We start from the raw sequence: 24,000 nt of genomic DNA, 5'->3' as shown, positions 1-24,000 counted from the left end.
TTATTATTATTATTATTATTATTATTATTATTCTCTCTCTCTCTCTCTCTCTCTCTCTCTCTCTCTCTCTCTCTCTCTCTCTCTCTCTCTCTCTCTCTCTCTCTCTTGCATGACCTTAGTTTTTTAATTAGGTATTGTTTGTTATTATTATTACTATTATTATTATTATTATTATTATTATTATTATTATTATTATTATTGTTAGCTATTATTGAGTACTCTTTTTTCTTTGTCATTTTCTTCGTCTTTTGCATTATCGAGTTTTCTTTATTTTTTTTTCTATTGTCTGTTTGATTTTTTTTTTTTTCACTTTTGGATTATGTTTTATATTTTATGTTTGCTTTTGTTGTTCGTATTTGTGTGTGTGTATGTGTGTGTGTGTGTGTGTGTGTGTGTGTGTGTGTGTGTTTGTGTGTGTGTTCTGTCATGTTGAGTTGTGTACCTGGATGAACCCCGTCCCTCTCTCCCTCCAAACTCTCACACACACACACACACACACACACACACACACACACACACACACACACACACACACACACACACACACACACACACACACACACACACACACACACACACACACACACACACACACACACACACACACACTTACCTTTACCTTTAGGATTAATGTTGAGTATTTCCCCATCCCCTCTGTACATTTTCAGTTTGTTAACTGCCTAAATAATAAGCCGTTTATTATTATTATTATTATTATTATTATTATTATTATTATTACACACACACACTCTCTCTCTCTCTCTCTCTCTCTCTCTCTCTCTCTCTCTCTCTCTCTCTCTCTCTCTCTCTCTCTCTCTCTCTCTCTCTCTCTCTCTCTCTCTCTCTCTCTCTCTCTCTCTCACTCTCTCTCTCCCTCTCGCACACACACACACACACACACACACACACACACACACACACACACACACACACACACACACACACACACACACACACACACACACACACACACACACACAAATAACCCTCGTGTTCAATCGGTACACTCTAATTACTCCTCCCCACATTGAAATATATAGCCTGGAGTGACACGTAACACTCATATATTACTCACAGATGCTCAATAGTTTACACCCGTTCCCCTCCCACCACCCTCGTGATCCCTCCCCTTTTGGCAGAGCACCTCGGAGCACCTCTGGACACCAGGCAACACTTAGAAGACGGACCGTAACATAGTATTTGACATTCCTTTTTTACAATCCTTATCACTTTTTTGAGCGCGACGTGGTGAGCAGCAATCTGTAGTCCACGGGGGGGAGGAATCTTGAGCACCTCTGACTGAGCACCTAGGAACGCAAGCTTGCCTCCCTCCCTGCACCTCACCTCACGCCGAACGCATATTGGACGTATAGGCGAGACTACCCGCAATACACAGGACTGGAGCACTCGGGAACACTTATTTTCATAGTAACACCTTCGTGGAGATTTTCTTACATTAGGGAGACTCAGAATAACATACTAGTCAAGGTCATTGTTTAGCACTTCATTGCACCGCAGCAATACATCAAAAACAACAGCAACACATTCCGACATTCTCGTATAGTACATGACGCTTTTAGGGCGGTCGTGGTGGTCAAGTCGTGGGTGGACGCGCTTCCTTCCACAGTGACTCTCCGCCTCTTCCTGCCCCGTGCCGCCTCTTCCCGTCCCATCCAACTGTAGGTACTCTCAACACGTGGGGTGACTAGTTGGGTTGGTTGGCTGGCTGGGTGGGGCAGGTGGAAGGAAAGAAAGTGTGGGCGTGGAAGTAGGTGTCGAGATAAATGGATCTTGAGCAATTCGGAGCTGGTACTCGGGGGTTCTATAAGCGAGTAGGTGTTTGTAGACTTGCTTCAATTTGCTGCGTATTATTCCTCGTGTGCATTTTTCAAGCATTCTTTCCTTGATTTAAGCTGAATTTTTTTTTTTTCATCTTCTCAGGTAATTAAAAATTATGCATTTTCAAAAACTGTAACGTAGATTGAAAGGTAACAAAAAAAAACAAAACAAAAAAACATTGGTTCATTTGCATCTCTAGAAAAGCCGTGTGCCGTTGACTCAAAACAGCACAGGAACAAAAACTAGAAATATGGAAAAAATAATTGTATTTTCTCTCGACTTAAAAATCCATGGAAGCAAACTCAGGCAGAGCGAGAGAGAAAGAAAGAGAGAATGAGAGTGAGAGAGGGTGCGAGGGAGGCGAAGCGAGAGAGAGAGAGACTGACTGACTGACTGACTGACTGACTGAGTGACTTACTGACTGACTGTATGACGGAGTAACGAGATTATTGAGTGATTTTTTGACTGACTGACTGAATGACTGCCATCTGAGGGGGCGTCACCAGCACCCGTCACACTCCCCCGCCGGACACACTTCCTTTCCATTATGACACTGCACCGTTTTCTGCTTTCATGTTGATATATTTTCATTGTATTTCCATGAATTTACCTCGCAGCTACATATCCATTATTTTTACACTCTCTAGTTTTCACTTTTTTTTCACTTTCACTTCCTTTATACTTTCCTTAATACATTTTCAATTGTGCGATCCTTTTTTATATATTTTTCTATTACTCAGCTTTTCAGTGATTCCTATTTTTTTTTACCCAGAATTCCTTGCTCCACTAATTTCAATTCAAACATTTTCACTGAGTATTTTTCACTCTAATGAATCTCTATAATTTTCTTCTCTATTAGTTTCCTCTATAATGTTTTCTGGCAATTTTGCTTCACCTCCGAAGTTCTTGCTGGCCTTTTCTTGTCACGAGGAAGACGGAGAGGGACGAAGAGGACGGAGAGGAGGAGGAAAAGGAGGAGGAAAAGAACGAGGAAGATCGGGACTGGGAAGAGTAAAAGTAAGAGGAAGACGAACATGAGGATGATGGGGAAGAGAAAACACTGGAGGAGGATAAAGAAGAAGAAGAAGAAGAAGAAGAAGAAGAAGAAGAAGAGGAAGAGCAGAATGGAGAGGCATTTAGGGAAGGGGAAAACATGAAGTGGAGGAGCAGGAGCAGGAAGATGCGAGGGAGGAGGGAGGGAAAACTCTGGCTTCCACTAATGCCTGCAGAGTTACCTGTGAATGAAGGTAATTAGTGGTCAGAATTTTTAATTTCATAATAGAGTCACAATTTATATATATCTGCTTACGTGTACCTGCCTCTTAATTCCACTTGGTACTATCCCTTACTACACCTTGTTTTCTCTTCTAAATAAAAACAAAACTGCTATTTATATATTTACCGTCCCATCAGTTTCCCTATTCCTTTTCTAATTGTACCTGCCTGCCTGCGTATACCTTCCTCTTAATTTCAATCAATGCTATTTGGAACTTTATTTTCCCCATCTAAAGTAAGAACAAAATAATTTATGTACCTATTCTCCCATTAGTTTACCCTTCTTCCTTTTCCATTTTTTAATTTATTTTTTATTTGTTTTATTGATATTATTTTTCGAACGGCGGTCTTGTGGTGCAGTCACGTACGGCTCCCTGATTAGAAGGAATGCGAGAGGATGAAACGAAGGAGCGAGGCGACGGTGAGGGAGGCAGTGAGGTGGTGAGGGAGCCAAGAAAGGGAGAAAGAACCCAAAGTGATTTTAGTTTATCGCCGCTATGTGGATTACGCTTTTCCTCGTTGTGGCCATAATCTTTGTAGCGGTGGTGGTGATGTCAGTGGTAGCAGTAGTAGTAGTAGTAGTAGTAGTGGTAGCAGTAGTAGTAGTAGTAGTAGTAGTAGTAGCAGTAACAAGCAATAGTAATTGTTTTAGGAGAAAGAGGAAGATGAACATCACAAATTAAGTGGGAATAAAAAGAAAAATGCTAGTAAATATAGTAGAGTAGTTGTATCATTACTAGAAAGAACATTGACAACCACAGCAAATGTAGCAGAAACAGAAATAGCAGTAGTTATTGCAGCAATGGCCGTAACAGTAGTAGTGAATGGCATAGTAGCAGTAATCCATATTATATCGATCACCAGTCATTGGGTTCGCTCGCCTCCAGGAACAAGGAAGTCCTTCACGTGGCCCCTCACACCGAAGAACAGTATATTGCGCGAAAAATTATGAACGCCTCTCGCCACGATATGAAGTGTGGTGTGACATGCAGGCGCGTCTTTGAAGGTCTGCCTCAGTAACGTGCATTTCAGTGTAGTTGGTGAAGGCTGATTCAGTTTTGATAAAGGGAATTATTGTATATTATCTGCCTTCATCTTGTGTCATGAGTGCCGAGAGAGAGAGAGAGAGAGAGAGAGAGAGAGAGAGAGAGAGAGAGAGAGAGAGAGAGAGAGAGAGAGAGAGAGAGAGAGATGAAATATATCCTTGCAAAAAATATTCTTGTTATTTATAAACGCTATTTCCTGTAACTTTTTTTTTCTTTTTACTGTTTGTGTCGTTGTTGTTTTGTGGTGATGGTAGTGTTAGTTGTTGTTGTTGTTGTCGTTGTTGTTGTTGTTGTTGTTGTTGTTGTTATTGTTGTTGTTGTTGTTATCGTTGTTGTCGTTGTTGTTGTTGTTGTTGTTGTTGTTGTTGTGGGAGCTGCAGAAAGTCATGGTTTAATTATTGGTTCTCTTTCCGTTTATCTGTGTGCGTGGAGCTTTTAATTTGCAGCGTCCTATTATTTAACGTCAGTTCGTGGAGCTTTTTGATGTTTTAATGTCATTCATGTAATAAAAGAAGCCATGTAAATTATCGTAGTTGAAAAAATTAACAAAGAAAATGTTTTTGGACAACCGCCGCTGCTGCTGGCGCTGCTTGTGTCACTGTTTTTATTTCTACTTCTGTTACAATGCCGTTTGTGTTTTACTTTTACTATTATTAAAAGAGTAGCAACAATAACAACAGTAGCAGCAACAACAACAACAGCAACCACTACTACAACTACTCCTCCTCCTCCTCCTCCTCCTCCTCCTCCTCCTCCTCCTCCTCCTCCTCCTCCTCCTCCTCCTCCTCCTCCTCCTCCTCCTTCTTCTCCTGTTCCTCCTCCTCCTCCTCCTATTACTACTACTACTACTACTACTACTACTACTACTACTACACTACCACTGCTACTACTACTACTACCACTACTACTACTATTACTACTACTACTACTACTACTACTACTACTATTACTACTACGAGTGTTATCATTATAAGCTTAATTATTAATAGTTATACTTAAAATAACAACAAAACAGGTACTACCATCACTATCAACACCATCAACATCATAACAAAAGCAGCCCTCCGCCACCTTCTCTCCTTATTACTCACTTTCTTCGAAAAATGTGTCTTTCAGTCTCCGTAACCACCTGTTTTCAAAGGTTAAGTTCAGACTTTTCTCGTACCAACACAGCTCACCTTTCCAATACAAGACATCCGGAGACTTGCCAATGGACACGACTCCATCTAAACTTTAATACCTTCACACACTTTCCAGATTTTTCAGCGTCTTGTTACATATTACGTTTTACGGTGCTGTGTTGTGACCGTGCCTCGTATCAAAAGTGAACGTAATCTTCCTAATGTAAGTACACCTAGAGTAGGATGAGGTTGATGCTTTAAAAAATTATGATGGGTGTGATGGTAGGTATTAAGGAAGATGGGAGGAGAAGTAGTGTATTTTTGATGTTTGTGGTGCCTCGTCCTTCACTTCAAGATTGTATAATGTATGTGTTTCTGAGACAGCTTAATCTATAGCTTCACCATAGGAAGATATAAAGAGACCAAGTGTGTGTGTGTGTGTGTGTGTGTGTGTGTGTGTTTAATATACGTGGCACCTATTTTCTTCCACTCCAAGAATGTGCTGATGCAAGTGTATATTTGTGACAACCTTAACTTTTATCTTTAATATTTTAACGGTACGAGGAAACCGAACAAGAAATATATTAGCTATATATATATATATATATATATATATATATATATATATATATATATATATATATATATATATATATATATATATATATATATATATATATATATATATATATATATATATATATATATATATATATATATATATATATATATATATATATAAACAGTGATAAAGTAGAGTTCCAAACAAGCAAGTTCGTAAAGTTTTGGAAGCGTTTCGGTGCTTATTTATTAAAGAAACATGAGTGGCAGTACGGTGAAAACAGAGGAAACCAGATTTGCCGGGTGAAGGGGTGAAAGAATCGCTTCATGCGTTAGTAAAATCCACAGAATATTGATAAGAGTCAGTAGGGAGTCTTGTGCCACTCAGGTTTAGGAGAAAGGCGAGGCATGCAGCTAGCAGTACATAAAGCCAGAGCAACAAAAAAAAAAAATAATGTAAAAAAGAAAAAAAGAAAAATACGAGGAGCTGTGACGAGTTCAAGGTTGAATGACAGTTCGCCTAATGAAGGAAAATAGTGAAGGAACAACAGCTTTGTTCTATACTATAAAATGTGTGTGTATATTGTTCCGCTCTTCTTCCACTATTGAAACTACTGCTCCCTACAGCTACAAAATAAATGAGTAAATAAGTAAGTAAATGAATAAATAAAGGTCGTATTGTCTGCCTATGAAAGGTGAAGCATTGCTGATTTAGACAAAAAGTTTTCTTACATTAGCGCAATAAATCTTAGAAGTAACGTAGTAAAATAACTAAATCATGGTGCATTTTACATTCATGTAGTATATAATTTATTCATCATCCCGAACATACATTTTTAATACAGTTTCATTCATATAATCGACCTGGTCCCGTTCCGCCAATCAGATGGAAGATAATAAAGGCTACTTAGTGAATTTTGGCTTGATAAGTAAAACGAAAAATGACTAAGTTTTGAAAGTAATGTATGAACCGATGGTGAAAGCAGACTGGTGTAGTGTTAATGATATAAATAAAGGTGACATCATCTACACGGGTGATTGAGTGACGTATTGAGGCATTAATCGTGGGGCCCCGCATTTAGATTCCGCTGGTGTCACGGATTTTACGATTCTGGGATTTCAAATAACGGTGAGCGAAAACATGTAAGACCGGAGTAAAGCGTTTGTTTGTCCTCTGGTGATACACTTTAGTTGCGATCGAGGAGGTATGCAAACATGTTCCATATTAGAGTCTTTTCTCCTCCAGGCTGTTTCGGGAACTTTTATGATCGATGAATTTTATTTTCATGAAATACACAGCAAACACCGTCAAGGCATCAAAATAATTCCAGTTTTTCGTTACTCCAAGGAGGTTCTCGGCGATGTGGAAGTTAAAGGAAATAACCTTTAGGGATATGCTGCGTTTACAAGTTTATAGCGTGGGGCGTGTCCATACACTGGTCTGAACTGTGGACAGGATATCAAGTGATCGGGGTTACCGAGGACACCAGACATTGTTAATATTTCCTGCATTATTCAGTGATTGAGGGCGGCAGGCAAAAGTGGTGGTGAAGCATGACTGAAAATATCTAGAGACTTTCATGCAATTGCGATTTGAAATGTATTAATATAGTATTACAGTAGAATGCATTTGTCAGGAATGTTTAATGCGTAACCTTCTCTTGACTGTTAAATCAGTGATGATACTCGAATGCGGCAAGCGAGCAGCGTGGAGTGGGATGTAAATATAACAAGAGGATTACTATACCTTTTTCTTTAGTTACTGTGTCACCATTTGTCTTTCTAGGAACGAAATTTTGCTTACAACCATCGCATAAGTCTTAGAATTGCCTCGGAAAGCCATATACAAAGCCTCTCATTTGATCCTCAAGTCAAAATCTGATTATTTAGTAAGAAGCTTCTCCCTTCAGTATTTTTCGTCGAGTGAAAGAAAGACCAACGTAACTAGTTGCTGTCTAGTCTGTCTTCGGATCGAGCGGCTTTACGTAACTGAAGTGCAACGCCGATACAAAAATAACTAGTATAAGAATTCCCACATGATCGGTAGCGGGCTGTCACGGGTGGAAGTCAGGCGCCCACACAGCAAAGGCCAGGTGTGTGGCGATTAAAACTTTGATAATGCACCGTGCTTCAGTCTGACAAGGAATGTTGGGGTGACCTTAGCGGCTGTGTTATTACCTTTCTCCGGGAAAAGAAAGAAAAAAGGGCACGTACTCGTATTGTACATTACAAATAAAAGAAAGAAATAACAGCAGTCATTCAGATTTATTTTTGCTTGATTGTGAATATATCCGGTAGTGTTTTTTTTTTCCAGTGTAGCTTTTCGTGGTAATCATGATGGTGATGTTGAGTACCACTACTACTACTACTACTACTACTACTACTAATAATAATAATAATAATGATACAGAAATGATCGCTGTAATAAAAGAAATACTGTTTACGTTATTGTTTTTACTTATAGGTAGATAGAATATATTATTGTCATTATTGTTATTATCATCATTAGAACCTCCACCATCAGTATAATCTCCATCATTGCTATTATTATCTTTTCCTCCTTGCTCCCATCTGGCGAAGTGTCTGTAGCAACTAATCTTGACCTCTCGTCGCTGCCTCGTCCACACCACCAGCAAATTTGTCGAAGCCGTCGTGTGTCTCGCCTTTGAAGCTTACCACGTCCCCAAGGAAGAGAGGCAACCTGATTCACCGCCCCAGACGCTGTGATCCTTGCTTAGTTTCACTTCTACCTCCTCTACCTCTTCAACTTCCTCAATTTCCCCTTTCTCCTTCTCCAGTCATCACCTACCACCTGCAATCACATCTCCCTTTTTTACTTTCTCCACCTTTCATCCTTCCGTCTCCTTCCCATCATTCACTCACTTTGCTCATGTCTATTTCTTCTTCCGTCGTTATTTTTTTCTTCCTTATTTCTCACAGTGTTGGAATCCTCGTCTCCCTCTCTTTCATTTCATCCACGGCGTCCCTACTGGCTTGCTTGCTTGCTGGTTGGCTGGCGGGTCTGACCTTGAAAAACCTGACTATTTAATGTTTTCAGTGGCTGAGCTAATTAACCGCTGTAATTTCTGACTACCTTTAGACGTAACAGGGCGATATACCGACGGAAAAGGTCGGAGGGGAGGAAACTTCACTTTATCAAACGTTAATGGATTTTCGTAATTAACTTCGAGGTTGTTGGTTGGTCAGGAGATTCAATCATGGCGAAGTGGCGCGCCGGTATAGAGGAGGTAGAGGAGGAGGAAGAGGAGGAAGAGGAGGAGAAGAGGGTGCTGGCGGGCCTGTCTTGCAAGTCTGTTTGTGTTGGTTTTCATATGCACCACCACCACCATCTCCTCCTGGCGATGTTTCTGTTCTTGTGATTACTGGTGATGGTGGCGGTGGGTGTGGTGAGGATGGGCAAGGAAGTGTGTGTGTTTTGTTTATATACTTTGTTGTTCCTCTTTGTAACCATCGTTGTTATTTCTCTGCGGGATGTGATCTGTGGTGGTGACGATTGTAGAGGTGGATGGAAGGTGGTCATGGTTGTGGTGGTATTGAAGTGGTGGCGGTGTTATTTGACCGGTCATTGGGGAGTGGTAATAGTGGCAGTACGGTTTGCCTTATGGTTGCAGGGTAGTGGCAGTGATGGTGGTAGTGGTGCTATTAGTAGTGGTGACGGCGTGGTTTGACTAGTGGTTGGAGTGTAGTTACAATGGTGATAGTGCTGATGGTATTGGTAGTCGGGATATTGCTAGTAGTGGTGGTTCTGTTTCTAGTGGTGTTGGCGCGGTTTGACTGGTGGCGAGGGTGGTGGCAGAGGCGGGGGTGCTGGTGGGAATGACGGCAAGGCGATTTTTTTAGGCCATTTCCGTGCGTAACTCCCCTCGGCACCGTACATCTCCCACGTGATAATTACAGCGAGACTCCCCCGCCGCGGCGCGAGCTATGTGCCGCCTGGCTTGTAATACCGCCGGCGTGATAACCTCTCTTTCACCACGTTCTCTGATCCTCCCCCTCCCTCTGTCCCTCCATCTCCCCTGCCTCTCCCCCGCTTCTCCCCTCCCTTATCCAATGTCCACCTGTCCCCTTCACTTTCGCCCCAATGTCCTCCCGTCACTCCCCATGTCCACTATCTGCTCCACTCCTCACTCAATCTTCCCAGTTTCGTGTCTCCTCTCCCCTTCCTCTTCCTTTCTCCCCGGTTTGCCTTTTTGCTTCCCCTCTGCTTCACTGTCCGGCCTTGCTCCTCTTCTCTTCACGCCCCTCGGCCTTCGCTAATATAGTCATGGGGTGATGGCCTCTCACTCTCTCTCCGTCTGTAATCTTCCTCCTCACCTTTCTTCCTCTCCCTTTATTTACCTCGTCTCTTTACCGTCTCCCCAGCCACTGCCCGCGTCGGTCCCTCGCCTTACCTCTCCTTTCCACACCTCTTATCTCTAAAAATTAACTAGGTGTGTTAGCTCGCTTCTCACTCCACTCCTTCCTTCCCTCACTCATTCCTACTAACAGTCACTTGCTCTCGTCCTCCTCCACCTCACACCAAACCTACCACACTCTCTCAAGCTCCTACAGGGCCGTTATTCTTCCCCCTTCCACCTCCTCTCCTCCTACGACTTCCTCCTCTAGCTATTTCTCCGACCCCACACCTCAAGAACCCGACTCTCTCCTCTTCCTCCCATGGCCCACTCATTGTTCACGGAGCCTTCTGAGAAAAGCCCATTTGTGGAAGCTTTTTAATTTGTGTAATCGAGGAAAGAGGTTGTTGGTGGCGGCTGCTATGTTTTGATGTCACCCAATATTAGATTAAAGAAAGGAATGTGTGTGTGTGTGTGTGAGGGAGAGAGAGAGAGAGAGAGAGAGAGAGAGAGAGAGAGAGAGAGAGCGAGAGAGAGAGGAGAGAGAGGAGAGAGAGAGAGAGAGTGTGTGTGTGTGTGTGTGTGTGTGTTTTGGTAGGCAATAGATGTAGGTAGTTGGCGAACAGGCATTTTCGAAACTTTTATTCTAAACTAATTCACGTCATGATTCACAGTTTGTCAAGTCATTCATTGGGCTAATGTGTGTGTGTGTGTGTGTGTGTGTGTGTGTGTGTGTGTGCCTATATGTTCCAATGCCTAGAATCCTCTTCTTTTCCTTTCCCTTCCTTCCGCTTCCACTTTTTTTATTTTCTCGCTATTTTAACCCAGTTCCTTAACCTCGCCAGACTCTCCCACAAGCACAACTGGTGTCGTGTTCTTAACAGGAAAAAATTGTGTGACTCTCAGTGAAATATTTCTGGATTTTATCACACATTAAAAGAAGAAGATAGAGGGAAAGAAAAACACAAACTTTGCATCCTTTCCACCTGTCCCTTCCTCCGCTGACCATCCGTCCCTCTCCCTTCCTCTCCCTTACCCTACTCTCCCTCTTCCCTCTCCCTCCCTCCCTCTCCCTCAACTCACCAGCATAGGGATACATTTTTCTCTCATATTGTTTCTTCAACTGCCTCTCGCCTCCCTGCTGCTTTCTCTGCTGATTGTGTCGCTCCAGCAGGTCGTCCCCCACGCCGCCGCCTGCTGACGCGTTCCTCGCTGTGGGGGAGGCAAAGGGAGGGCACGGTTAGGGTAGGGGGGGGCGAGGGCAAGGTTAGTGGTGGGGAAGGGAGGGAACAAGAGAGAAGAAAGGCACGATATTTTGAAAGTTGTCATTCGTTGGAAAACTTTTTGTCTGTTATTATAATTTAAGGCGGAAACTTTGGTATAGGTTATGAAATCGTGTGTGTGTGTGTGTGTGTGTGTGTGTGTGTGTGTGTGTGTGTGTGTGTGTGTGTGTGTGTGTGTGTTTCTGTGTGTTACTTATATACATATGAAGTGGTCGTATTTTCAGCGTAAATACCTAAGTTCTTGGTCTTGTTGTGTGTTTGTTTGTCGTTTTCCTGCATATGTGTGTCTACTAACAGGTGCATTTGTGGTTTTATTTCCCGTTGGTATCGGCAGCATGGAACCCCTGGCGGCTTTTCCTTCCTTCCCTCCTTCTTTCCTTCCCCTTCTTCTTTCCTGGTCTCCTTCCCACACAAAGCAATACTCCCGATCCTGACGGCTGGCGAATGCATTGTATAATAGTATCTAATTTTCGTTTTTAATTATGAGGAGGCGAGCAAGGACGTTCATAAATTACCTTTGACTTTTATTACACTTTAATTACATACAAAGTTATTTTTATCCTCACCTATTTTTCTTCCCCCCGGCCCACACGTATTGCTGATTACTTAAACGTGAGAAGATAATAAATACGTTTTACCTTTAATATGCTTAGAAATTTTAAAATAACAGGAGGGTTTTCTAGGTGAGAGAGAGAGAGAGAGAGAGAGAGAGAGAGAGAGAGAGAGAGAGAGAGAGAGAGATAGAGAGATAGAGATCGATAGTAAAGTAAAATCTCGTACCTTATTTAGCTCAGGTTAATTATATATTTCGCTCGCGTCGTAACTTTTCCCTTGTTATCGCCCCAGCAATGTCGCTCCCTCCCCTGTCTCATCACCTCCCACTGCCCTTCATTTCCTTCTTCCTTCCTCTTTTTCCTCGCTGTTTTTCTCCTTCGTCGCTGCGTCTCCCTCTTTCTGCGTTTGCTCCTGCGTCTGCCTCTCGTTTTCTCTTTCTCCTACTTTTTCTTTGTTTTTCTCTCTCTATTCCCGTTTCCTTCTTCTCTGTCTCCACTTTTTTCTCCTCTTCCTTATCTGCTCCTAGTTTCTCTTCCTCGTCATCGTTCTTCTCTTCCTATTTCTCCTCCTCCTCCTCCTCTTTTTCACTGTAGGGGCAAGTAAAATAGTCAAGTGCATTAACATGATTGCCTGAACATAAGACAAAGGAAATGATGCACGTACATACATCAGTGTCTTTTACGTAATACATTATATTCGTATATTTATGTTGGTCGCCAGCTTTGTACTCTTCTCTGGCGTTTTTGTATTTCTTTAGCGTACTTTTATCTGTGACGTTGTGACTAGATTGCTCAGGTGTGTTATTCAGTATAGGTAAATGGGAAGAGGAGGAGAAAAGGTCGTTACGTGTTGCACAAAGGAAAGGCAGACAGGAGGATTCCACGTGGCAAAAGCTTCTTTCAGGTTTTGTTGTATCCTAATAATCATTGAGGAGAAAAGGAGAGGCAGGACGGAAAATAGAGAGAAGAATAGGCAGAACAGAGAATATAGAGAAGAACAGCATTACATCTCATTGCACAAAGAGGAGATAATTAAGAAGATTACACTCAACAAAAGGTTCTTTGAGTTTTAGTTGTGACGTAGGAATATTATCAGATGAAAATAAAATAGATGAAATCGAGAATATAGAATAGAAAATAGAGAAGAAAAAAAGTGAATATAGATAAATGAAATCACACCTATCATACCTCTTTTAGTTTTGTTTGCGACATAGCAAATGCCTGAGAAGAACAGATAAAACAAATGAGAGAGAGAGAGAGAGAGAGAGAGAGAGAGAGAGAGAGAGAGAGAGAGAGAGAGAGAGAGAGAGAGAGAGAGAGAGACATATTATTACATCTCGCTGCATGAAGACAGAACAGGTAAATAAAGGTATATTCGACAAAGGTTCCTCCACCTTTAGCTGCGGCCTAATAATGATACCACAACTTCGGCACTAAACAATTGCGTTGTTCAAGGAGTTTCAGGATTTGTCATTTGCTCGTATAAGTGACGCGACTGCCCATTACTGCCTACAAATTTCAAGTGATTCCTACTCCAGTGCGGTGACCTATTACGAGATTCTACACTACCAGGACAACCAGTTCCCCACCCTCCCCTCCCCTCTTAAGCTCCTATTTGCGTCACTTTGAGCACTAACTTGTTATGGAATGCATGTCACCTTTTGAAATCCTTATGTTGGGTTCTTTAAATCAGACTCATTCCTTAATTTCGTGTGCATATGTGTCCAGCGTCTGTGCTACGCCCTTTAAGCCACAATCTGCTTGGTAGTAGATTAATAAATGACTTGAGGGTCAGCGTACACTCATTCTTTTCTTGTTTTTCGCCTCTTGCCTAGTGTGTATTGGCTGGTTGTGGTGCTCGCCATAACACATTGCATCTGGCAGAAGTGACTTGTAGAAAATACCTGGACTAGTGGGTTATGAATGGGTTGTATACGTAAAGTTTAGGCAGTTATTATTAACTTATTTTTCTTACTCATGTTCTTGTTCTTATACTGTTCTTATTTTTCTAGAGACGCACGTGGATCTTACGAGAGAGAAAAAAGAAAGTAATAGGACTGCAGTAACATGAGATAATATCATCACCCGGAAAGGGAAATACTAAAGAAAGTAATAAATAATGAAAAAAAAGTTAATTTGAATTCTATACTACGAAAGAAAAAAGAAAAATGATCTTGTGTACAGTGCCATTCCCATAGCCAGCTGAATTTCCCTTTTCAAAATGTATATCACCTCTCTTCAATACCTTGGTGGCTTTCCCTTATGAACAACAAGTATGCGTGATTATCGGAGTCACATTATCGCATTAAGTATCATCTATGAACGCGCACGGAGTTTTCTGGAGTTTCCGAGGCGAATACGAGGAAGATGTCCCGACCACCGAGACAGAACGGAAAAGCATAAATAGAAAGCATACTGCCTTCAATTGTCAAGTGAAGCAACTTTAACACGCGCTATTTTTCATATGCATGTTATTTCCGGAAGTATGCTGAATATAATGGTGTGAGTCTCGTTGAAATCTGTAAAGCTCTTCTAGAAAATATTGTTGACTTAAAAGAGAACGTGGCTGATTTTCTAAAAGGAATGGTACATTTCTCTACCCTCTCATGATTTACCGTTATTTTTATTATTATTATTATTTTCTCTAAAGATCTTCGTGGTATTATTGGTGGTATGAATTATGTTAGTAATTATTTATGATATTACTGAATTGTTACTCTTACTGGTATTGTTAATATCGTTGTTGTTGCTCTTGTTAGTGGTGATGGTGGTGATGGTGGCGTTTGTGAAGGTGGTGGTGGTGGTAGAATTGTTTTATTTATCGTGTTGTTGAATATGATACAGGTTTTTGTGTCTGTGTTTTGTTCCTGTTATTTTTATGGTTGTGTATATCTTGTACTGTGCAGCGGTTAGGTTTTTTTGCTCCTCGTCTCCTCCTCGTCTTTCACTCACCTGTGTCCTTGAGGGAAGCCAACATAGAGCTGGACGTGTGGCGGGAAGCCAGACCAGAGCCTTCCCTGCGGCCATCTGGGGAAGAAACAAAGTGGAAGTAAGATGCTGTCGAGATAATTGTTCAGAAGTAGACGTATACACGACCAGGTTAATATTTACTGTTGCTACACCTACAAGAAGAAAATACAATCTTTTTAACTATTGATTTTATGACAAGTGAGAAACTGAAATATTCCACAAGCGGTCAATCATCAGGCATATGTGTTTGTTCAGTACACACGCCAGCATGTCCGCGCCACCTTGTTGACGGGGTCTTAGGAACAACCTTACCTGTCGTAGTGTTAATTAGACTGTCAGGTGCTACGTTCAGGTGATACAAAGTCAGGTGTGTGAGATAATGAAGCAAGCAGGTGATGGAGGCGTGGTGGCGTGGCGGTGACTAAAGACAAACAGACCAGAGTGTGAAGGTGGATGAGATGAACAGAAAGCGTAGTGGCAGTAACTGAAGCCTAATATCGAGTGATACAGTGACGCTAAACGAAGAAGGACGCGCTAATGGATCGCTGAAGCCGATTACTCGAAGTGTTAATTGGTCAATTCTCAGTCAAAAAGTTCCCGGGGACATCATTAAAAGTCTGCAACATTTCCCAGAAGCACATCTTACCTCTGCTCTTGGGCCAAACTAGGTTGTCCTCCGCGTTCTCAATGGCACTCTTGCTGCTGGTAGTGGTGGTGGAGGGAGTGGTGGTAGTGGTGGTGGTGGTAGTTGTGGTGGTGGTGGTGGTGGTAGTGGTGGTGGGAGTCTCTGCAAGAAAGAAGACAACCACCGGTGCACAGTAACTAAAAAATTGCAGGTGAATATGTTTCTCGCACTTATCTATTGGTTTGCTTGCGCTGGGGAGGTGAGGGAAGGACAGGAGGGTGCAAGGGTGCTGGAGTGAGGGGGGAGGAGATAAAGGGATAATAAAAGCATCAGGGAAACTAATACTCACCTTAACTCGATTGCTCACCCACCTGCCGGCCCCTTTGTCTCCCGGGAAGAGGCAACGGATGATTAAGTGAGCTGTACGTCTTCTTGATTAAATTTTTATAACTCTGCCAGGGTGTTCACGAGGTCTGACGCCACACCTGTTATTCCTCACCTTCCCTTCCCTCCCTACTCACTCATTTCACTCCAGTCAACCACTCTCTTTCTATATAGCCTGGCTGTCACTACTCTCACTCCCCACCCTCCTCTCCCTACCATTCTTCCCCCTGTCCACTACCACTTATTTTTCTCCTCTCATCTCCGCCTCTTTCTCCCGCCAAAGGCCCGAGGCACCCCCGCCCCTCCCAGCCTGATATTTTTTGCAGTTCACTCTTCACCGCCATATTGATACTTGTTGTGGTGCGTTTTTCTTCCCGGGGAGCATTACTCTCTATATCCTCTCGTGTGTGTGTGTGTGTGTGTGTGTGTGCAAGAGAGAGAGGGAGAAAGCGGGAGCAGAGACAGACATACAGACATGTAGAGACAGAGACGGAGAGGAATGGATAGAGACAGAGAGGGCAAGGAACACACACACACACACACACACACACACACACACACACACACACACACACACAAAGAGGGATACGGACAGAGGAAGGGAGCGCACCCACACAGTGATATACAATCTCCTTTCCCGCCATTTTCACCATCCTTAGCATCATTTAGCATGGTTGCGCGCCACTTTACCGCTCCGGGGAGTTAATTAATTAATCAGTGTATTACAGTCCCTTCGCATTTGTGTGTTTCTCGAAAATGTCTTTAAATTGCATACTGCGAAACTTGTGAATAGATGTTTCTGTGTATTTCTTCGTTCGTGATTCCTTTGTTGCAACTCTTATTATGTTCTTATTAGTAATTATAATAGTATTAGTATTAGTAGTAGTGATAGGAATGATAGTAGTAGTAAAAATAGCAATAGGAGTAGCAGTTCCAGTTTACAGTAAGGAAAACTAAAAATAACATCACCCAGTCTTTCTCTATCCCTGACAACACACTTTTCCGCGTAAGGGTGTAGGCAAGGCAAGCTCCCGGCCGTCACCTCCTTGTATACGAATAGTGTAAATATCTGGTCCTCCTCCTCCTCCTCCTCCTCCTCCACCAAAAAAAGTGACTGCTCATTCTTCTTGTGTAGCTGTGGTGGCGGCAGCTCCGGACCCTCCCGAGCCTCCTCCTTCAGCACACGCCGACGATTTCAAAGCAGCCGCCACGTCGTCCATTACAGTGTATCTTTCATTGTGGCTTTGTGTCAGGAGAACTGCCTCCAGCGATCGTTCTTCCCCCTTTGCTGCTCCTCCCTCTGCTGCTGCTGCTCCTCCTCCTCCTCCTCCTCCTCCTCCTCCTCCTCCTCCTCCTCCTCCTCCTCCTCCTCCTCCTCCTCCTCCTCCTCCTCCTCCTCCTCCTTCTCCTCCTCTTCCTCCTTCCTCCTCTGGGTCTTCCCATTACTTCCAAACCTATTCCCTCCTCTCTCCCTTCCTTTCCCTCTCTCTCCCTGTCCGTTTGTCTCCCTCTCCGCCCCCTCACGTGCTATAGTCAGTGAAACGCGCAAGTCGGAGAACCGGTTGAGTTTTGTGTTGGAAAAGAGTAAATCAAAAAGTTGCGTACTTCTCGGTCGTTATTACCGGAACAACTTGGCAAGAGAAATGGAACAAGTTGTGTGAGAGTGATTGGATTTCGCTGTTCTTTTTTTCTTTTTTTTTTTTTTTTTTTTTTACTTTCTTTCTCCCGCTCGTCTCTTCTTGATAATTTTGATTTGCTTATAGTTCTAATTCTCTCTCTCTCTCTCTCTCTCTCTCTCTCTCTCTCTCTCTCTCTCTCTCTCTCTCTCTCTCTCTCTCTCTCTCTCTCTCTCTCTCTCTCTCTCGATCAGTAATTATTATGACTGGGAACTGACTGTGTGTACATGAGTGATTCTTGCTATTGTGACTCTTTTTTTGTTGATTTTTTGTTCTCTGTTGTTGTAGTTGGTGGTGGTGGTGGTGGTGGTGATGGTGGTGGTGATGGTGTTGCTGTTGTTTTTTACTGTTGTTCTTGTCGTTGTGGTTGTCGTTGTTGTTATTGTTGTTATTGTTGTTGGTAGTGGTGATGCCGTTGTTGTTGTTGTTGTTGTTGCTGTTGTTGTTGTTGTTGTTGTTGTTGTTGTTGTTGTTGTATCTGTGGCTGTTTTGGTTTGGGAAAGGGAAAACTAGATCATGATTATTCTTTCGTTTCATATCGATCAACACTAGTCGTGCCAACACTGATTGTTGTTGTTGTTGTGGTCGTTGTTGTTGTTGTTGTTGTTGTTGTTATTGTTGTTGTTGTTGTTGTTGTTGTTTATATTATTGTCATTACTACTACTATTACTACCACTACCATCACCATCATCATTTTCATCACCACCATCATTACTATTATTACCACCAGTGCTGCTGCTGTTTTTGTTACTATTATTGTTTTCACTTTTATCACCTCAATGATAATAATAACAATAACAATCATCACCATCGTTTTATGTTGTTATCACCGCTGCATGTTGCCATTAGTCATTTTTTGGCATTGATAATGAAGGCGTTATTGGAGTCGATATCGCAATTAGTATGGTATTAATTCTAGGCTTAGTTATCGCATTGCAGCTCCTCTCATTGCTTTTCCAGCCTTCCTCTTTTCGTTCTCTCTCTCTCTCTCTCTCTCTCTCTCTCTCTCTCTCTCTCTCTCTCTCTCCTCTCTCTCTCTCTCTCTCTCTCTCTCTCTCTCTCTCTCTCTCTCTCTCTCTCTGTACTGTTCCATGTTCTCTTGTTACATTATTAGTAGTGGTAGTAGTGGTAGTGGGTAGTTGCAATAATAGTAGTAGTAGTTCCTTCTGTTGTAGTACAAATAGTAGTATTAGTAGTAGTTGTAGTTGCAGTTGTTGTTGTTTCTCCTCCTCCTCCTCCTCCTCCTCCTCCTCCTCCTCCTCCTCCTCCTCCTCCTCCTCCTACTCCTCCTCCTCCTTCTCTTATTCTTTTCCTCCTCTTCCTCCTCCTCCTCCTCCTCCTCCTTCTTCCTCTTCCTTTTTTTTCATTTTTCTCTTTCTTATTTTTCTCACGTTTTCCTTTTCTTCTTCTTTCCTTATATCCTTGTTGCCTTCATTATCCTTGCTGTCCTTCAAATCGTTTTCCTCGTTTTCTTCTCTCTCCTTTTCATTCTTTTCCTTTTTACCTTCCTCCATTCTTCCTTTCTTCTAATTTCACAACCACCACACCTTTTTTTTCTCCCTTTCACTTCTGCTTCTCTTCTTTTTTTTTATTTCACCTCTTTGCCGGTCTTCTCTTCTTCGCCCTCATAACTTTTTCTTTTCCATCTTCCTCTAGCATTCTTTTACTTTCTTTCCTCCTTCCTTTCTCCTCCTTGCTTTCGTCTTGCGCCTCTTTCTCTCACTCTCTCTCTTTCTCTTTTCTTCTTTTCTCTTTACCCGAGCGTAACTCCGAAAGAAAACTTGTTAAAAATCATCGGAAACTTGTCCTACAGAAAAATATAGAAGAGAGAGAGAGAGAGAGAGAGAGAGAGAGAGAGAGAGAGAGAGAGAGAGAGAGAGAGAGAGAGAGAGAGAGAACTAACAATGCCTCTTAGGGCGTATCACTCTTCACGCTTCTTACCCCGCTAGCCACTCCAGTTTCCGATCAGTCAGCGAACCAAACTAACAATCTCAACTTTGGAGGGATTCTGTAAACAATATCTGTACATACCACACCCTCGCTAGTCCCCTCTGCTCCCCTCCCTTTCCTTTCCATCCCGTACTCTCTATCTGTTTCTCTTTTTCCCCTTCCTGTCTTTTCCACGTATTTCTCTACCTCCTCATTCTGCTTATTTCCCTCGTTTCACTTTCTCTTTAACTGCTGTTTTTTTCTCTTTTCCTTTCTCTCTTTCTTTTTTCCTCCTCTCATTTTATCTCGTTATCATCATGTTTTTTTTTTCTTGTTTCTACGTAAGGTTATTCTTCTCCATCGTTTATTTCTTCTCTTCATTCTTTTTCACCTCTTCAGCTCTTGTTGCTGCTCTTCCTCTTCCATCATGTCCTCCTCCTCCTTCTCCTCTTGTTTTTGCTGATCCCCGTCATCTTTCTGTCTCTACTCCTGCTGTTCTTCTCCTCCATGCCCTCCTTCTCTTTCTTCTCTTCTTTTTTTCCTTCTCCTGCTCTTCATTCCCCTTCTGTTGTCCTTAATCATTGCGTTCTCTTCTTACTTCTTCTCTTACTCCTCTTCCTTCTCTTCATTCTCCTTCTCCTGTTGTCCTTAATCATTGCGTTCTCCTCTTCCTTCTACTCTTACTCCTCTTCCTTCTCTTCATTCCCCTTCTGCTGTCCTTAATCATTGCGTTCTCTTCTTCCTTCTTCTCCTACCCCTCTTCCTTCTCTTCCTCCTCCTCCTCCTCCTCCTCCTCCTCCTCCTCCTCCTCCTCCTCCTCCTGGCACTCGCTGACGTTTGCGATTCTTTAACATTTGCCGACAGTCCACTCATGGATTTGCAGATGAAAGTGAGTTGTGTTCCAGATGTCCTGGTCGGAATATTATTTTCCGAAGGCACTTTTCTCTCCTCTCTCTCTCTCTCTCTCTCTCTCTCTCTCTCTCTCTCTCTCTCTCTCTCTCTCTCTCTCTCTCTCTCTCTCTCTCTCTCTCTCTCTCTCTCTCTCTCTTTTTTTTTTTCTTGTCTGTGTGTGTGTGTGTGTGTGTGTGTGTGTGTGTGTGTGTGGGTAGGTGGATGGGTGGCGTCTCCTTTTCCGATAAAGTGCTGTGCGTCCCCCGGTTTGGTTCACCCCATACTAGCAGCGTAAAGTCCTTGGGTTCTACTGTTGCTGTGTGTTTCTTTTGCCTCAGTGGAATGCATACTGAAAACCTTTCCGCATCTCAGCTAAACAGGTTTGTTCAGTCTCCACCGGAAGTTGCATGGGCTTCAAGAGAGTTTTTATAATTTTAGTTATGGTCTAGCAAGGATCCTGCATCACCGGGGGGGGGGCGGAAGATCGTAAGAGTCATCTCCGTGGTTTTCGAAAATAGTCCTTAGGAAAATCTTACAAAGGTATTTGGTGATAATTTGACAATGATCTTACATCACTAATGGGAAAAATAATCAGTCATCTCTGTAGCCTTTGGAAGATTAAGTTACTAAAGTTTCCAATGGCGTTTTATAGTGTTAATGATAGTTTAACACTGCATCAGATATCTTTGTGGTCTTTGAAAATGGTTCCAAGGAAATTCTATTAAAGTTATTATAGTTTTTCAAGAATATTTTCATAATTTTAGTGATGATTTAACACTGCATCAATAGTTGGGAGTAAGTATCGTGATGGCCAGATCTGTCATCTTTGTGGCCTTTGAAAAATAGTCTTAATGAAAGCCTAACACGTTTAAGAATAAGACACAGAGTACTGCTGTCAAGAGAGCTCCTTTGTGCCAAAGCTGCGTGTTATGAAATCTTAATGAATATCGAGTCACTGGAATTTACTTTGCACCGGGATCTATAAATACAGGTGTGCTCTTTAGAGGTTTCGGAGTAAAGGACAGGTAGAATGCTTGAAGTCTTGGAGTCATTAAGTAATAAACCCACGTAGTACTAGTCACGCTGGAGTTACCGAAGAGTAAAATCAAATACTGCTATTCTTATAACACATTGAGCTAAAAAGAAAATGGAGGAAGTTATGAAGTAGCAGGAATTACCGAGAAGTGGCGCCAAGCAGTGCTAAATCAATTACATTCAGTACTTAGATGAACAAGTAATCTTGCGTCTTAGCACCAAAACCACAAGAAACAAAGGATTGGCCGCTACTAGAATCACTAATGCCACTCCAACCCCAAGTCGCCGGGTGCTGAGTGCGTTCCTCGGTTCCACTCGCTGCCCGGCGCTCTAGAGATAAAGGTTTCGCCGGGACACGAGAAAGGCAGCCGCGGTGTCTCCCACGCTCTCCCCTCACCACCACCTCCCATCCAGCAGCATCAGCAGGAACGGAGAGAGGGGAGGGAACAAGTGCATTTCCTGGTAGCAGCGTAAGCATCAGTATCTCTCTATCCACTTAATGAAGCAACAGTTTTATTGATATTCTCTAAAACGCATCACCTCCCTGACAGAAAACGACATCCGCAATAACCCGGGATCGCCCACTCACTCTTACTCGCCTCGTCAGATGGCGCGGCAGCATCTCAGGACGCAGCGTGCCAGTTATCACCCCCAACGACTGCCTGATGGAGGGCAATATCGCCGCCACTTCCCTCCTGACATGAGCGAGGGGTGGAGACGCGTTAGTGGGCGTGCATGAGCCTATTCTGAGTAGCGCTAATATCCCCAAACAGGCCACGGATCACTGTTGAGTGTCCCCCGAGCGCGCCACTCTCTCTGCTTGCCTTGATTTGTTGCAGGTATTAGTGTAACGGTTGGTGGAGGGAAGAGGGAGGAAGGGGCGCGGGAAAGCAGGCAGAAGGGTTGGAAAGGGACACGTGGCCAGGGACAGGTGGTGAAATCCTTAAGTGAGAGAAAGAGGGAAAGGAGAAAGAAGTCAAGTCTCTCTCTCTCTCCCTCTCTCTCTCTCTCTCTCTCTCTCTCTCTCCTTTCCTCTCCTCACTGATTCGTGTTTATCTCTATGCATCGGAAGACTATCCAAGTATCACCGGCAATTTAGCACGAATGTACGCTGGATAATTCTCACCCGCGTACTTTTTATCCGGGTTGTATTTCTGGTCCTGTTGTTAATGCGGGTGTTAGCGTGGCTGTTGTCTTCTAATATCGCTCAGCTGTTGGTCTTTATCGCTTCCTCGCTTTCTTTCCTCGCTTTCCGTTCTCCTGATGCTACACGGTTTTGTCCTCTCCCTTCCTGCCTCCCGCTCTCTCTCTCTCTCTCTCTCTCTCTCTCTCTCTCTCTCTCTCTCTCTCTCTCTCTCTCTCTCTCTCTCTCTCTCTTCGACAGTGACCAGTGACTTGCAGTTGACCTAAGCGCGCTACTATGGACAGAGAGAGAGAGAGAGAGAGAGAGAGAGAGAGAGAGAGAGAGAGAGAGAGAGAGAGAGAAACGAAGTACCTCTCTTAGGTAAACTCGTCTGGCTCGTCTGTTCCTATTACTCTCTCTCTCTCTCTCTCTCTCTCTCTCTCTCTCTCTCTCTCTCTCTCTCTCTCTCTCTCTCTCTCTCTCTCTCACTACCTTTTATCTACTTTTTTTTCTTTTTTTGTGCCTCCCTCTTTATTTACCCGTCTTCTCTTTTTATTTATTCACGTGTGTGTCTTTCTGTGCTTGTTTATCAGCCTGTGTCTATCTGTCTGTTTATCTGTCCGTCTGTTTGCCTTCTGTTTATTTACCCCAGTTTGTTTGTGATTTTAACTGTGCGTCTGTTTGTCTTTCTCAGTTTATCTTAGTGTGTTCGTCATTCTAACCGTCTGTCTGTTTGTTTCTCTGTTTACTGATCTCTGTCAGTTTAGCGGTCTGTTTGTCTATGTTTGTCTGTCCCTCCTCTTCTTCAGTAGTCCTCGTGGCCCGGTCCTCCCATTGCGCTGGACCTCCTCTCGTGTGTTATCTTAGCCATGTCCTCGCCACGCCGCACGCCGCCCCTTCCTTGTGTACCCGTAAATGTCATGAGACTCGATTATGTGACTGTTTTTTATTCCATCTCACGCCTCCCGTCTCTGGCATTTTATTCTTCCCGACGATTATTTGATGTTCCGTGCATGTTTCCTTGTCATTCTTTGTCCTTGCGTTTCCCTCTGGATATCCAATTCCGTTTCGCCTTCTCGTCCTCCTCCACGTCTTTGTTTGTCTTTGTTTTTTTTCCTTACTTTTTTTTTTGGGGGGGGGGGATGGGAGAAGGGCAGTTTATGTTTATCTTTCGGTTTTATTTGTTTTAATTAGCGAGCGGCACGGGTCGTTATGCGTGGTCTGTCGCGTCGCCATGCCGGTCCAGGCCTCGCTACTCTCCTGACAAGCTGCCTGTTATGCCGCGCGGTAGTCTGCTTAATATCAGCTGGCATGCCGTGCACGTTAGTGTTAT

At 43.0% G+C, this 24,000-nt stretch overlaps 1 protein-coding gene and 1 long non-coding RNA gene across 3 annotated transcripts in view; one reads left to right on the top strand and one right to left on the bottom strand.

Moving 5' to 3' along the window:
* The window catches only part of LOC135104323 (uncharacterized), a 147,006-nt gene that overhangs the window by 5,337 nt on the left and 117,669 nt on the right, over window positions 1-24,000 (top strand). The window lies entirely within an intron of this gene.
* The window catches only part of LOC135104322 (protein amalgam-like), a 111,422-nt gene continuing 88,255 nt past the window's right edge, over window positions 834-24,000 (bottom strand). The window contains exons 8-11 of one of the 2 annotated variants that reach the window (XM_064011593.1): window positions 15,651-15,791; window positions 14,987-15,061; window positions 11,281-11,409; window positions 837-3,074 (exon numbers count right to left, since the gene is read on the bottom strand). In XM_064011593.1, the coding sequence (XP_063867663.1) occupies window positions 2,731-3,074; window positions 11,281-11,409; window positions 14,987-15,061; window positions 15,651-15,791 (689 nt within the window). In that variant the 3' untranslated portion in view covers window positions 837-2,730. Of the gene's footprint in view, window positions 3,075-11,280; window positions 11,410-14,986; window positions 15,062-15,650; window positions 15,792-24,000 lie in introns of both variants that reach the window. The other variant, XM_064011594.1, reaches the window with a different exon arrangement.

Source organism: Scylla paramamosain, chromosome 10 (genome assembly GCF_035594125.1).
Source record: "Scylla paramamosain isolate STU-SP2022 chromosome 10, ASM3559412v1, whole genome shotgun sequence".
Lineage (NCBI taxonomy): Eukaryota > Metazoa > Arthropoda > Malacostraca > Decapoda > Portunidae > Scylla > Scylla paramamosain.
Note: the sequence above shows the minus strand (reverse complement) of the source record. Positions and strands in the feature narration are given on the sequence as shown.